The 15,550-nt window shown below is 54.9% G+C and overlaps 1 protein-coding gene across 1 annotated transcript in view; it reads right to left on the bottom strand.

Moving 5' to 3' along the window:
• Positions 1-2,766: 2,766 nt before the first annotated feature.
• Positions 2,767-15,550, bottom strand: part of EPHB3 (EPH receptor B3) — a 35,681-nt gene continuing 22,897 nt past the window's right edge. Inside the window, 13 exon segments of the mRNA XM_075569436.1 lie at positions 2,767-3,695; positions 3,794-3,949; positions 4,259-4,452; positions 4,678-4,827; positions 10,557-10,772; positions 11,045-11,292; positions 11,383-11,505; positions 11,929-11,981; positions 13,732-13,836; positions 13,940-14,117; positions 15,105-15,221; positions 15,399-15,446; positions 15,449-15,545. Of these exon segments, the coding sequence (XP_075425551.1) occupies positions 3,587-3,695; positions 3,794-3,949; positions 4,259-4,452; positions 4,678-4,827; positions 10,557-10,772; positions 11,045-11,292; positions 11,383-11,505; positions 11,929-11,981; positions 13,732-13,836; positions 13,940-14,117; positions 15,105-15,221; positions 15,399-15,446; positions 15,449-15,545 (1,794 nt within the window). The 3' untranslated portion in view covers positions 2,767-3,586.

The raw sequence follows: 15,550 nt of genomic DNA, 5'->3' as shown, positions 1-15,550 counted from the left end.
GGCCACCGGAACGGACTTTCACACTCACTGGAAGCGATGTCAGATGCCAGGAGGCCCACCGTCCCTGCACGACACAGGAGGGTCGCAGCAGCTACAGAGGACACTGGATGATGAGCTTTGCTATTCATATATGTTTGTGATTGTAAAAGCGCAGAGGAGCAGGGTCCGCTCAGTGTATGCGCTACACAAGACAGACAGATCGATAGTGCAAAACCACTTTGGTGTTTTAAATATAATTTTCAGACCTTACACTAGATGTGTCTGTCTTTTTTTTCATTGTATATCTCCCTGACCATATCTTGACAAGACCCAAGACGGAGCTGGATGTCATCTTCCCCCCAGGGGGCTATATCCTGTGTGCCTAATTTTTATACTCCGTGCGAGTGCATTCCTTACAATTTTAATACTTTTTTCACTTTAATTTCAATATAGTACACTATACATTCCTCCATATTTTTAAATCTTTTTTCTCCTCTCCCCCTCCCCCCCCAGAGTAGCACAGATTTGTTTTGTTATATTTTGGGGCTGCCTTAGATCAGTAGTGTGCTGCCTTAGATCAGTAGTGAGGGATAATATAAGATATAACATGTAGTTTTAGTGTCTATTAATTATCAGAGCACCCAGAGAATATATTGGTTGTTCTAGAAGACCAAAGTGATGTTCAACAAATGTGTCACGCCTGCAAATACCAAAATGAATAGAACTAGAAGTCAAAGACTAAGTCTACCTATGCCGGCGAGTAACAATGGGTGGGAACCTTTTGAATGAAATCAGTAGGAGACTGGCGATGGAATGGAGGCATTGGGAAGAAACAAGACAATCTTTCAACTGAACCTTCCACTGCGCCCAAAGAGGAAAGTTTTCGACCAGTGTATACTGCCCGCGCTCACGTACGGGTGTGACACTTGGATCCTAAATGCAAAGATATTTCAGAAGCTCCAGACAATTCAAATAAGGATGGAGAGATGTATGCTGGGTATTACCCAAAGGATGGAGAGATGTATGCTGGGTATTACCCAAAGGATGGAGAGATGTATGCTGGGTATTACCCAAAGGATGGAGAGATGTATGCTGGGTATTACCCAAAGGATGGAGAGATGTATGCTGGGTATTACCCAAAGGATGGAGAGATGTATGCTGCGTATTACCCAAAAGACGGGGAAAAGAATGAATGGGTTCAAAATCAAACAAATCACATGGGTGGAGAAATTAAAATGGCGGTGGGCCGGACATGTCGCAAGAAGAAATGACCATCGTTGGACAAAGATGGCACTCGACTGGATTCCAAGGGAAATTAAAAGACCAAAGACGAGGACCAAAAGGAAGATGGGAGGATGAAATCAGAAGATATGTTGGACAAACAGGGGGGAGGAGGAGAGTCTTGCAATCGCAGTACCTGGAAGATCATTGGGGAGGCTTCATCCAGAAGTGGGGAGACAAGGACTGAAGATGATATATTATACAGTATATAATGTATAACACACACACATACTACGTGCGAGTACTGTACCTTTAAAGAGAAATGACTGCGGTAGGCACAATGCCACATGGCAGCCACCTTGAAGGAGTTCTAACCGGCTGTGGTTACAGATACACAGCCCAATTCAGCTCCTGTGGCAAATCATTGTTTGTTTCACAATTACCTGTGTCTACTCTAGCAAGTGTGCGTGGAAGAAAGTAATGATGTGTTTCAGTATAACGGGGTAGATTCAGGTAAGAAAGATGAAACTTTGGATTTTTTTTAAAAGGAATTTATTTGGCCGACAGATGGATCGACGTTTTGACTGCTATGTCAGCCTCTCTCGAGTGGAGAGGCGTGATTAAAGTCTCTCTATAGCCCAGTATAAATGGTCCCGAACTCCCAGGTGTCTCGCGCCTGCGCAGTCCTGTTCCGTCACGAAATCCCGCGATGTTTCCTCTCGCGTCCGACGTCACCTGGAACTCGCGCCCGTGTCCTCTGTTGTCCATTCTGCTGCTAAGCCGCGAGCCTCTCTCATTACGATGCACGGACCATCGATGTCAGCGGGTATTCTTTGCAATACCGGATCGCTGACGTAGATGGGCCGTGAATCGTGGTGAGAGGGGATCGGCAGCTGTGTGATTATTTTTGATGACAGATTCCAAAATGTATACAGCATTTTTTTCAAATCCATGACCTTGAAAGGGTGGTCATTGTCTGTTTTTATATTGAAAGGCATACCGAACACTACCCACCACCAATATGACCGCACTGCTAGAAATTGATGCAACAACTTCAATAACTGGGCAACGCCAATATTCCTCCCCCCCCCCCCCCCCCAACAGAACAGGGTTTATGGATATGAGCTTCAGCGCAGGTGGCTCAATCTTTGACTGAATCACCTGTGCTGAAGCAGAGATATCCTTAAAACCGGCGGGGTCTGGAGGACTGGCCTATAAAACAGCAGGTTAGAACTTCTCCTTCCAAGATGGCAGCCATGTGGTGACTTGTCTATCTCAGTCATTTCCCTTAGAAGGTATGGAACGCGCTTGTCCGGTTTAAGGCTAGACGCTACCCTTTCGAGGAAAGCGGCATTCACCAGGTGAAGATGCTCTGTCAGTCCTTAAAACATCCCCATTCTTACAACTGGAAGCATGTCTCAGACACTCGGAAATAGAACAATGCGGACCAGCAAATTATTTCTTAAATAATTTAATTGAAAAAAGTATTTCTTTAAAAAATAATTGTACAAATGCAGATATGATGTGAATTTCCGCCATACACACATCCCTCCCCCCACCCCCCCCCCAGCTCGTAGAAAGTGTCAGAGCAGCTGCAGAACCAAGGACATACACCGTGTGATAGCAGGAGAGAGGGATGGAGGGAAGAGAATGATGAGCACGGAGGAAAGAAGTGAACGAGAGATAGAAAAGCAGGATGGGGCGAGATGAAGTGAGCCTGGTGCTGCATTAACTCCTTCACTCTGGGGCTCCAAGCACATCCATGGAAGCTCATTCTGACAGGACAATGGCCCATATGCATTAAGCAGTGCTAAGTCAGTAGACACCTTACGGCCAACTCACTTGGTGTTCTATAGCATAGCACCGCTTAGTAAAAATGAGCTATTGTGTCTGTGCCGCAGGACCCAAGACAAATAAGAATCAGGATGGTCCCCCTTCATCACAAGCGTTCCTACTGTCCTAGAGATCTGCGAGTCGCAGGAGGCACTGTAGTGTAAACACAACCGTCATCAGGATTCTAACTGTAGGTGTTGCTGATACATTGTGAAACGTCTGTTCGCCGTATGTCGCAGACCAGCGTGGCACTTATGGAGGTGACACTTTGTTGGCTAGTTCTGTACTTTTACCATTGTCCTAGAGGTTCGGCAGCTGGTGCAAAAAAAATAAAAAATTCAAAATCTTATTGCCTTTCAGGTGCTTCTCCCTAGACTCTCTCCACAACCGCCCACGCCCCTCCCTCCCTCCCCCGTTATGGCCTCCAAAGATCTCTCGTGTACAGCTCCTCGTCTCCCTGTAGAGTCCAATCCCCTTTGAAGTCCGTATTAATTCTTCAATATGAAGAGTTTTGTTCTCCGGAGCAGATGTTGGAGTCAGGCTTGTGGGGCCCTCACACCTGGACTGGAAGAGTCTGGCTCATCTGCCTCCTCATGTCCTGCACACTATGGAGCAGCTTCTTCTGATGACCGGCCAGTGTCACCCCAATACGGAGCAGGTCCCTGCAAGGGGGTGGGGAGGGGGGGATGATTAGTCAGATACTTCACAGGCTTGCAAAGCCCCCCAACCTCACTGTCACAGCACCACACAGGTAACTTACTCTGTCGTCATCTGGGCTACCAGGTGGAAGGTGTTGAAGCCGGCGGTCAGGAAGTTCTCCTGGTACTGGCCCATTTTGATAGCCACTAACCAGTCGCCGACAGTGGGGAAAGTAGTGTAATCTGGCACTATGCGGTCCAGAAGTGGCTGGGACACCCTGTCACCAGAGGAAGGGGAGGTGTGAGAGAGAAGAGAAAGAGGGGGGCAAGGGGTGGGGGGGAGAGAAGGAGAAAGAGGGGGCAAGGGGTGGGGAGAAGGAGAAAGGGGGGGCTAGAGGCAGGGGGAGAGAAGGAGAAAGTGGTGGGAAAGAAGAGAAAGATGGGAGTGTGGGGGAAGAAGAGAAAGATGGGAGTGTGGGGGAAGAGAATAAGGGGGCAAGGGGGGAGCGCGAGAGGAAGAGCGAAAGGAAGAAGAGGCAATAGTAGGAATAGTGAGTGGAGAATGGGTGGAGCGAGGGGTCACTCACCCTGCCTGTGCTGGGCTGGTCACCTTTAGGCTGGCTGCATTACGTATTAACTTGTCCAGTGAGCTGACAATCTCGCAGAATTTGGGCCTTACATTGCGGCCATGAAACCAACATTCCAACATGAGCTGGTGCAGGGCGTTGGGGCAGTCCATGGGGGGCGGCAGGCGGTAGTCCTGCTCCACCGCGTTAATCACCTGCCAGAAAGGGGCACTGGCTGTGAAACTTGTAGGTAAGTACATTCTCTCACCCTCCCGTCTCTGCTGCCCGGGGCTGGGGACGCTGGTCTCTCTATAAACTCACTCTCGCTGCCTTTCCTCCATATTACACCACTCCGCACTAAGTATCTCATTATGATCTTGATCTTTTCCCTGGGACAACTAAATGCAGAATATTCCCCCCCGACACACGACTTTGCTTACATCTTGATTTGACATGTCCCAGTACGGCCGCTCCCCATATGACATCACCTCCCACATGACGATGCCGTAACTCCACACGTCGCTTGCTGATGTGAACTTTCGGTAAGAGATGGCTTCCGGGGCCGTCCAGCGAATTGGAATCTTCCCCCCCTAGAGAGTGAGGAGAAAACACAGCGAGGTAATGTTACGTCATGAGGCAGAACAAATCAGTACCCCCCCCCCCCCCCAAAACACACAGCCGGAACCCACACAACAAGCACCCCCCCAAAACACACAGCCGGAACACCACACAACAAGCACCCCCCCAAATCACACACACACAGCCGGAGCCCACACAACAAGCACCTCCCCCAAAACACACAGCCGGAACCCACACAACAAGCACCCCCCCAAATCACACACACACAGCCGGAAACCCATACAGCTCATACCCACACAACAGGCACCCCCAAAAACACACGCATGCAGCCGGAACCCACAAAATAAGCCCCCCCAAAACACAGACAGCTGGAACCCCACACATTTCTAATATTATATTAGTGTTGGCAAAGATGTAAAACAGTAATAAATATATTATATACCAACATTTAATAATCAGCAAAAGAGAATTTAGCAATAAATACGTTTGAATACCTAAAAGGAGCAGTCCCACGGGAACTGGATTGTGTGTGTGTGTGTGTGTGCGTGCGTACACACACACACACACACACACACACACACCATTCAAATCCTTATTGCACCGTGTCAATGTGGCACTGAGTGCTCAGGAAGATGTATAGTGGCACTTGTGCTGGTAGGTTTAACCATACTGCCGAAAGCTTGAACAAAATACCCGGCTAAAGTGGGAAAGGTACTTGCCAACATGCAAAATAAGGCCAGCATGGCAAGTAAGGCCTCAATCCCCACATATGAAACGCAACAAAAGGCAATAGCCCTCATTCTCCGGGCTTGGGAAGATGCTAATCCCCGGAGGTTAAACAAAAGCGGCCATTCCAACCTAAATCTGTCTGCCTACAACTGCTGGGCTCATCAAGCTCACAAGACGACACTTATTCTATAACAGAGGTACAGATAATGGGAGAATCAGTGGAGAAGGCTTCATCTTCAACAAGAGATGGAGAAACAACATGGTGGAGTAAGAGAGATCATCGGAGAAAGTAGCCAGAATCGCCAACGGGCTTCAAATAATCCAGGTGTCTGCCCCAACATTAAGTCACCCAGACAAGGAAGTGGAAGACTTCTACCAACTTAATATCAAAGGAAACCGTCACCTCAACATCGTTATGGGAGATTTCAATCCAAAGACTGGCGCCCATTAGAAAGACGAGGCATCAGTAGATAAGAATGGTTACGGTAACAGGACTGAACGTGGGGACAGATTGGTAGAATTTGCAGAATGTGAACACCTCTACATCATGAATTCATCCTTCAAGAAGAATCCAAATGGAGATGGCACGGACTCAATGGAATCAAGAAAGAAATGGACTGCAACCTAACTAAAAAGAAACACGGGATTGAAGACACAGTCCTTAACCGTCTTGACACATGAAGTTATAACTGATTGGTTCGCTGCAAATTAAATCCGAAAGTGAAATTGGAAAAACGAACACCGATTAAAAAAAATCAGTACAAGAAAATATCTGATGAGAAAACCATTAACGAGGAGACAAGAAATGAAACAATCCCACGACGCAAAAATAAGAATGGACTGCGCAGAGCTGTGAAAGAACATCTGCAAATGTATAACTGAGGATGTAAGGACATGTAACTGATAAGGGGAAGATAACAAAAGCTTAAAGACAAAGCAGTGACTTAGTTGGGAAGAAGAAAATCATTGCACTCAAAACAAGATGATGGAGCAACAATAAAAGACGGTGCAATTATCAGAGATTTGAGGACTACTACAGGAAATTGTACGCGAACACAGGAGGACACCGGTCATCACCCAGCAGAGGACAAGCGGAAATAAACCGCCAATGAGGTACCACGCGTTCTTCCAGGTGAAGTGGCAAAGGCAACACAATTGATGAAGAGTGGGAAGGCTCCCGGGGAAGATGGAATTGCAATAGAAATCATGAAAGAAGCAGGAAAGAGAAAAGGGTTATTCTATCTTACAGTTATTCTGTATTCCTGGAGACCCCATCCATGGCAGCGGGCACCAATGGGTTAAACCCCACCCCATAGCGGACATAGGACAGAAAATGTCGGTCTTCCTGTTTATTTTATTTTCTCCTTCACCCCATCTCACTTTGTGAGTTTTAGTTTCTTAAAATCACAACTTTCCTCTTTCCTGCTCCATCTTCTCCCCCCCCCGGTCCCTAGCAGTGCCCGTCTCTCTCTCCCGGTCTCTAGCAGTGCCCGTCTCTCACTCCCGGTCTCTAGCAGTGCCCGTCTCTCTCCCGGTCCCTATCAGTGCCCGTCTCTCTCTCCCGGTCCCTATCAGTGCCCGTCTCTCTCTCCCGGTCCCTATCAGTGCCCGTCTCTCTCTCCCGGTCCCTATCAGTGCCCGTCTCTCTCTCCCGGTCCCTATCAGTGCCCGTCTCTCTCTCCCGGTCCCTATCAGTGCCCGTCTCTCTCTCCCGGTCCCTAGCAGTGCCCGTCTCTCTCTCCCGGTCCCTAGCAGTGCCCGTCTCTCTCTCCCGGTCCCTAGCAGTGCCCGTCTCTCTCTCCCGGTCCCTAGCAGTGCCCGTCTCTCTCTCCCGGTCCCTAGCAGTGCCCGTCTCTCTCTCTCCCGGTCCCTAGCAGTGCCTGTCTCTCTTTCCCGGTCCCTAGCAGTGCCCGTCTCTCTCTCCCGGTCCCTAGCAGTGCCCGTCTCTCTCTCCCGGTCCCTAGCAGTGCCCGTCTCTCTCTCCCGGTCCCTAGCAGTGCCCGTCTCTCTCCCGGTCCCTAGCAGTGCCCGTCTCTCTCTCCCGGTCCCTATCAGTGCCCGTCTCTCTCTCCCGGTCCCTAGCAGTGCCCACCTCTCTCTCTCTCTCTCTCCGGTCCCTAGCAGTGCCCACCTCTCTCCGGTCCCTAGCTGTGCCCACCTCTCTCCGGTCCCTAGCTGTGCCCACCTCTCTCCGGTCCCTAGCTGTGCCCACCTCTCTCTCCGGTCCCTAGCTGTGCCCACCTCTCTCTCCGGTCCCTAGCTGTGCCCACCTCTCTCTCCGGTCCCTAGCTGTGCCCACCTCTCTCTCCGGTCCCTAGCTGTGCCCACCTCTCTCTCTCCGGTCCCTAGCAGTGCCCACCTCTCTCTCTCTCCGGTCCCTAGCTGTGCCCATCTCTCTCTCCGGTCCCTAGCTGTGCCCATCTCTCTCTCCGGTCCCTAGCTGTGCCCACCTCTCTCTCTCTCCGGTCCCTAGCTGTGCCCACCTCTCTCTCGGGTCCCTAGCAGTGCCCACCTCTCTCTCTCTCCGGTCCCTAGCTGTGCCCACCACTCTCTCTCTCTCTCCGGTCCCTAGCTGTGCCCACCACTCTCTCTCTCTCCGGTCCCTAGCTGTGCCCACCTCTCTCTCCGGTCCCTAGCTGTGCCCACCTCTCTCTCTCGGGTCCCTAGCTGTGCCCACCTCTCTCTCTCTGGTCCCTAGCTGTGCCCACCACTCTCTCGGGTCCCTAGCTGTGCCCACTCTCTCTCTCGGGTCCCTAGCTGTGCCCACTTCTCTCTCTGGTCCCTAGCTGTGCCCACCACTCTCTCCGGTCCCTAGCAGTGCCCACCTCTCTCTCTCCGCTCCCTAGCTGTGCCCACCTCTCTCTCTGGTCCCTAGCTGTGCCCACCACTCTCTCTCTCCGGTCCCTAGCTGTGCCCACCTCTCTCTCTCAGATCCCTAGCTGTGCCCACCTCTCTCTCTGGTCCCTAGCTGTGCCCACCTCTCTCTCCGGTCCCTAGCTGTGCCCACCTCTCTCTCTGGTCCCTAGCTGTGCCCACCTCTCTCTCTCTCTCTGGTCCATAGCAGTGCCCACCTCTCTCTCTCTCTCTCTCCGGTCCCTAGCTGTGCCCACCTCTCTCTCTCTCCGGTCCCTAGCTGTGCCCACCTCTCTCTCTCTCCGGTCCCTAGCTGTGCCCACCTCTCTCTCTCTCTGGTCCCTAGCTGTGCCCACCCTCTCTCTCTCCGCTACCTAGCTGTGCCCACCTCTCTCTCTCTCTCTCTGGTCCCTAGCTGTGCCCACCTCTCTCTCTCCGCTACCTAGCTGTGCCCACCTCTCTCTCTCTGGTCCCTAGCAGTGCCCACCTCTCTCCGCTACCTAGCTGTGCCCACCTCTCTCTCCGGTCCCTAGCAGTGCCCACCACTCTCTCTCTCCGGTCCCTAGCAGTGACCACCTCTCTCTCTCCGGTCCCTAGCTGTGCCCACCACTCTCTCTCTGGTCCCTAGCAGTGCCCACCTCTCTCTCTCCGCTACCTAGCTGTGCCCACCTCTCTCTCCGGTCCCTAGCAGTGCCCACCACTCTCTCTCTCCGGTCCCTAGCTGTGCCCACCTCTCTCTCTGGTCCCTAGCAGTGCCCACCACTCTCTCTCTCCGGTCCCTAGCTGTGCCCACCTCTCTCTCTCTGGTCCCTAGCTGTGCCCACCTCTCTCTCTCTCTGGTCCCTAGCTGTGCCCATCTCTCTCTCTCTCTCTCTCTCTCTCCGGTCCCTAGCTGTGCCCACCTCTCTCTCTGGTCCCTAGCTGTGCCCACCACTCTCTCTCCGGTCCCTAGCTGTGCCCACCTCTCTCTCTCTGGTCCCTAGCTGTGCCCACCTCTCTCTGGTCCCTAGCTGTGCCCACCTCTCTCTCTCTCTCTCTCTCTCTCTCCGGTCCCTAGCTGTGCCCACCTCTCTCTCCGGACCCTAGCTGTGCCCACCTCTCTCTCCGGTCCCTAGCTGTGCCCACCTCTCTCTCCGGTCTCTAGCTGTGCCCACCTCTCTCCGGTCCTGTCGGTCTCTCACCAGTCAGGTCCCCCAACTGTGCGTCTCCTCCGACCCTTTCTGCCCCCCCATTCTCAAGCACGAGTGACCTCGGTTGCCCTAGCACCCACACAGGGGCCTGTAGAATAGGAGTCTCACATGCAGCCCGTTACATTTATCCCTGACTTAATCTTGCCGTGATCCCTCACAGCACCACAAACCTAATACCCAGATACATTGTGTGCATCACCTGGTCCTCCAGGAGCACAGGGGAGAGTCAGCCTGAAGGCGTACCCGGGGCAGTCCAGTTACTTCTTTGTGACCGAAGCAGACAGGTCCCAGTTTTCCCACACGCCGGGTACCTGTGTTTATCTTGCCAAATGTAACCACCGTCTCCTCTCCGGGGGTTGTTGGTGTGCGATCTCACCGGGTATTTGCTGTACCCAAGTCAAGCCCAGGAGCTGGTCCATCATAGCCCAGGAGTGGAGAGTCTATGCTGAGCCCTTGTGCTGGTTCATCGTGATCCTGGATCAGAGAGTCCGTAACAAGCCCCGGTTCTGTTCTCTCATGGCCCTGAAGCAGAGAATCTGTGTTCGTCATAGAATCCTCCCAGTTCCAATGTGCTGGTTCTGCCTCGTCGATGCTCTGGGAAGTGGGTTCGTCTCTCTTCTCAGCACTTGATGCTGGAGCAGCACTCTTTTAGACTTCCGCCCACCATGGGGCTGGTGCTTGGAGCTGCTCCGACTGCTCTGCAGTGATTTATGATCAAAATCCCTGCTGAGTCTCCATGGTACTGGTAAAGGTGTCCACTTCAGTAGGTTCTGCTGTAGTGTTTGGTCTGGACCAGAGCCTCTCTCTGGCCAAACAACAAACTGGATCCACAGTTTGGTTGATTACAGTATAAATCTCCCCCCATCCCCCCCACACCACACAGACACAGGGACACACACGGACCCCTTCTCAAGCCCCTCCCCCCCGAAAGACAAATAGGGACACTTCCTCCTACACATCTTTCTCACCAAGGAACTGGTGTATGAAGGGTCAGAGGGGTCATTCTCCAGGAATCTTGAGAGACCAAAGTCCGACACTTTGCAGACCAGGTTACTGTTCACCAGGATGTTCCGCGCAGCGAGGTCACGGTGGACGTAGTTCATCTCCGCCAAATGCTTCATCCCCGACGCAATTCCACGGAGCATACCCACCAGCTGGATAACTGTGAATTGCCCGTCGTTTATCTGCAAAGATATTGGAGACAGCAGTCTGAACACCCGGTCCTGCACACCATAGTATCTCAGCTGCACTGCCCACCCACTCACCTACCCAACAGCCTCACACGACACCCTGCCCCCCAACACCCCCCATAACCTGCTTCTCCACCCATGTGACCAGATAATCAGAGCCCTTCCACCTCACTGCCCCTCTGAAAGTATTCTCAGTCCCCCCCTCTTCTTGCATATGCATGCCCCTCTCCTCCGCTCAGTAGCGAGTCTTCCCCCTCTACACTCACCCTCAGGAATGAGTCCAAGGCTCCGTTCTCCATAAATTCGGTCAAGATCATCACCGCCCGGCTCCTGGTCACGACTCCCTCTAGTCGGATGATATTTGGATGCTCAAACTGACCCATGATGCTCGACTCGCCCAGGAAATCGCGTCTCTGGCGCTCAGTGTAACCCGTCTTCAGCGTCTTGATGGCCACCAGCTGCTCCCTGCGTCCAGCCTGCTTCAGCCGGCCGCGGCACACCTCCCCGAACTCCCCTAGGGGAATGCAAGAGAAGCGAGGCGGTAAAGGAGGAGGAGGGGAGAGAAGTACGAGGTACAGCATGGCGAGGCGATCACGTGACTAACCTGCACCAATAACCTCTTCAATCTTCACGCAGGAAATGTCTATCTCTTTGGCGAATTCGCGCACAGCTTCGTTAGGATCCTCGTAAGTGAACGGATCAATATAAAGCTTCATGCCTGGGACCACTGCGGAGACAGGATGTGCGGGCGTCATGTACAACCACCAATCACATCGCATGCACTTGTCATGTGACGCCCATGTAAAAAAAACTGCAAGTGAGGGCAGCTTTAATGAAAGAAAAGAATGAAATAGAGATTCCTACAGCAAGGATTGAAAGACCCCATTCCCCATCAAGGCTGCGGATTAGGTTAAATGCAAGTTAACAATAGCCAAGTTAACACGCCACTGAATTGGGCGTGTTTTTAAGCGTAACGTTATTTTATGCAAAGGCCCAGTCACTTCACTGACCAATATTAAAGAGGAAGGGAACAGAGCAAGAAGCAAAGAGAAGAACAGACGCGGCGAGTAACAGACGCGGCGAGTAACAGACACGGCGAGTAACAGACACGGCGAGTAACAGACACAAGAAGAGAATAAGAGCCACTCACTGTAATGCTGCAGTTTCTCTGTGTATTCCAACTCTGGTTCGTTCCTCTGCTTCCTGCTGAATATAAACAGTATCAGCATCGATTATCCATAATCCAACCCCCCTCCAATAAGAGAGCACCAGAGGTGCCTCTACTCCATCCCCCCCAACTGCAGATGTGGCGCCTCAAGGCTTGGCCCCCGCTGGCTGCTGCGGGGACAAGAGTCGCCCCTCAATGGGGCCGGGCCTGCTGCGAGGGGGGGGGCCGCTGCGAGGGGGGGCCGGGGCCTGCTGCGAGGGGGGGCCGGGGCCGCTGCGAGGGGGGGGCCGGGGCCGCTGCGCAGGGGGGGGCCGCCGCGCTGTCCGCCCAGTTTTTCAGGCCGACATGAAAATTGTGAGAAGAACTAGCGATGGAGAGCTACGCCACGCCCCCCTGCAGTTCAGCCAATGAGGGCAAAGCAGCAGAGTGACATAATGGCCGCGCCCCCGTCAAGCCCCCCCGTCTTTTCCCCTGCAGCTCACTGCAGACCGAGGAACTCTGTCTGCACGCGCCCCAAGCCTGCCAGGCGCGCGTGCAGCGCAGACAGCGGGGCCCTAGCCTAAGACTCCTTGCAAATCTCCAGACGTCTTCCACCCTGATCACAATCTTTCCGTTGGTCTCACTATGGGTGTGTGTGATCCGCCCACCTTTCTCCCGCCACTCCCCAGCACCGCCCACCTTTCTCCCGCCACTCCCCGGCCCCGCCCACCTTTCTCCCGCCACTCCCCGGCCCCGCCCACCTTTCTCCCGCCACTCCCCGGCCCCGCCCACCTTTCTCCCGGCACCACCCACCTTTCTCCCATCACCACCCACCTTTCTCCCGCCACTCCCCGGCACCGCCCACCTCTCTCCCGCCACTCCCCAGCACCGCCCACCTTTCTCCCACCACTCCCCGGCACCGCCCACCTTTCTCCCGCCACTCCCCACCTTTCTCCCGCCACTCCCTGGCACCGCCCACCTTTCTCCCGGCACCACCCACCTTTCTCCCAGCACCACCCACCTTTCTCCCGCCACTCCCCGGCCCCGCCCACCTTTCTCCCGGCACCACCCACCTTTCTCCCAGCACCACCCACCTTTCTCCCGCCACTCCCCGGCACCACCCACCTTTCTGCCGCCACTCCCCGGCACCGCCCACCTTTCTCCCGCCACTCCCCGGCCCGCCCACTTTTCTCCCGCCACTGCCCACCTTTCTCCCGCCACTCCCGGCACCGCCCACCTTTCTCCCGCCACTCCCCGGCACCGCCCACTTTTCTCCCGCCACTCCCCGGCACCGCCCACCTTTCTCCCGCCACTCCCCGGCCCCGCCCACCACTCCCCGCCCCGCCCACCTTTCCCCCGCCACTCCCCAGCCCTGCCCACCTTTCTCCCGCCACTCCCCGGCCCTGCCCACCTTTCTCCCGCCACTCCCTAGCCCTGCCACCTTTCTCCCGCCACTCCCCAGCCCGGCCCACCTTTCTCCCGCCACTCCCCAGCCCGGCCCACCTTTCTCCCGCCACTCCCCAGCCCGGCCCACCTTTCTCCCGCCACTCCCCGGCCCACCTTTCTCCCGCCACTCCCGGCCCCGCCCACCTTTCTCCCGGCCACTCCCCAGCCCGGCCCACCTTTCTCCCGCCACTCCCGGCACCGCCCACCTTTCTCCCGCCACTCCCCGGCCTGCCCACCTTTCTCCCGCCACTCCCCGGCCCCGCCCACCTTTCTCCCGCCACTCCCCGGCACCGCCCACCTTTCTCCCGCCACTCCCCGGCCCTGCCCACCTTTCTCCCGCCACTCCCCGGCCCCACTCACCTGAAACAAACAATGACGATCACGATAAAAGCGATTATAAAAATCAGCACAGCGAAGACAGATCCAACCACCATCGGGACCTGCTCGTGCAGACTGCTCGGTCCCCTGCAGGGCGGGAATGATTGTGAGAAAAAACGAGAGAGGGGGGGAGGCAAGGGGTTAGGAGGGGGGAGGCAAGGGTTAGTTAGGGTTGGGAGGGGGGATTAACATACCATCCTCAGCCGTGGTCTGGAACTCCCGTACATCGCTATACGCTCCGTATCCAGCCACTGTACGAGCCCGAACCTGAACCACATACACCGAGTCTGGAAGTAGCCCCTCCATACGCACAGTTGAGCGCTGGCTGGTCACGGTGTTACCTGCACCCCCACTGTGACCCTGAGAGATGGGGAGACACAAATTATGGGAAGACAGACATATGATTGGGGAGGGTGGGGGGGGGAGATGGGGTTTTAGGGGATGTGAAGGAGGTAAGGAGAAAGAACATAAAAGAAGAAGAAGACCGAAAAGACAGGAGGGGAGGTAAGCCAAGGAGAAGCCAAGTGAGGACGGAGAGGAAAAAAGGGGGTAGAAATCAAAACAGGACGATGGAGGAGACCAAAAACAGGGGGCGCGGGGGAGAAAGGACAGGACAGGCGGGGGGGAGGACAGGACAGGCGGGGGGAGGACAGGACAGGCGGGGGGAGGACAGGACAGGCGGGGGGAGGACAGGACAGGCGGGGGAGAAGGACAGGACAGGCGGGGGGAGAAAGGACAGGACAGGCGGGGGAAGAAAGGACAGGACAGCGGGGGGAAGAAAGGACAGGACAGAGGGGGGGAGAAAGGACAGGGGGGGGGAGAAAGGACAGGACAGGCGGGGGAGAAGAACAGGACAGGCGGGGGGAGAAAGGACAGGACAGGCGGGGGAGAAAGGACAGGACAGGCGGGGGGAGAAAGGACAGGACAGGCGGGGGGAGAAAGGACAGGACAGGCGGGGGAGAAAGGACAGGACAGGCGGGGGGAGAAAGGACAGGACAGGCGGGGGGAGAAAGGACAGGACAGGCGGGGGGAGAAAAGACAGGACAGGCGGGGGGAGAAAAGGACAGGACAGGGCGGGGGGAGAAAGGACAGGACAGGCGGGGGGAGAAAGGACAGGACAGGCGGGGGAGAAGGACAGGACAGGCGGGGGGAGGACAGGACAGGCGGGGGGAGGAGGACAGGACAGGCGGGGGAGAAAGGACAGGACAGGCGGGGGGAGAAAGGACAGGACAGGCGGGGGAGAAAGGACAGGACAGGCGGGGGGAGAAGGATGGATAGGCGGGGGAGAAGGACAGGACAGGCGGGGGGAGAAGGACAGGCGGGGGGAGAAGGGTGGATAGGCAGTCACCTTGGCAAGTATTTTATCTCATAGTCCAGTATGATCCCGTTGGGGCTCTCGGGTGGAGTCCAGGACAGAGTGAGAGAGCTCGCCGAGCTGCCATGGGACTGCACGATGGGGACCGCTGAGGGTGCTGATGATGGAGAGATGAAAAACAAAGTGGGGAGAAGGAGGAGGGGGGGGGGAGAGAGAGAGAATGACACTTAATAACCAAGTGAGAACTTTCTTCCTCCGTCCTCGTCTCCTTTCTCTCCTGCCCGTCTCCCCTCACCCTCTTCCCCATCCCTCCCCCCCGCCACCCCTTGCTTACCCGCTTGGTTGGTGGTGATATTCACAGCGTAGTAGTTTGGCGCGTGGTGCTTCTGCTCGACACCCCATTGACGGCCAGGATCTCAAAGCTGTATCTGGTGTGGGCCTGGAGGTGACTGACGGACACCCGGCGCTCAGTGACCCCGAGCTGCT

Source organism: Ascaphus truei, chromosome 14 (assembly GCF_040206685.1).
Source record: "Ascaphus truei isolate aAscTru1 chromosome 14, aAscTru1.hap1, whole genome shotgun sequence".
In the NCBI taxonomy this organism is placed as follows: Eukaryota; Metazoa; Chordata; class Amphibia; order Anura; family Ascaphidae; genus Ascaphus; species Ascaphus truei.
The sequence above is the reverse complement of the archived record's forward strand: the minus strand, read 5'-3'. Positions and strand labels throughout refer to the sequence as shown.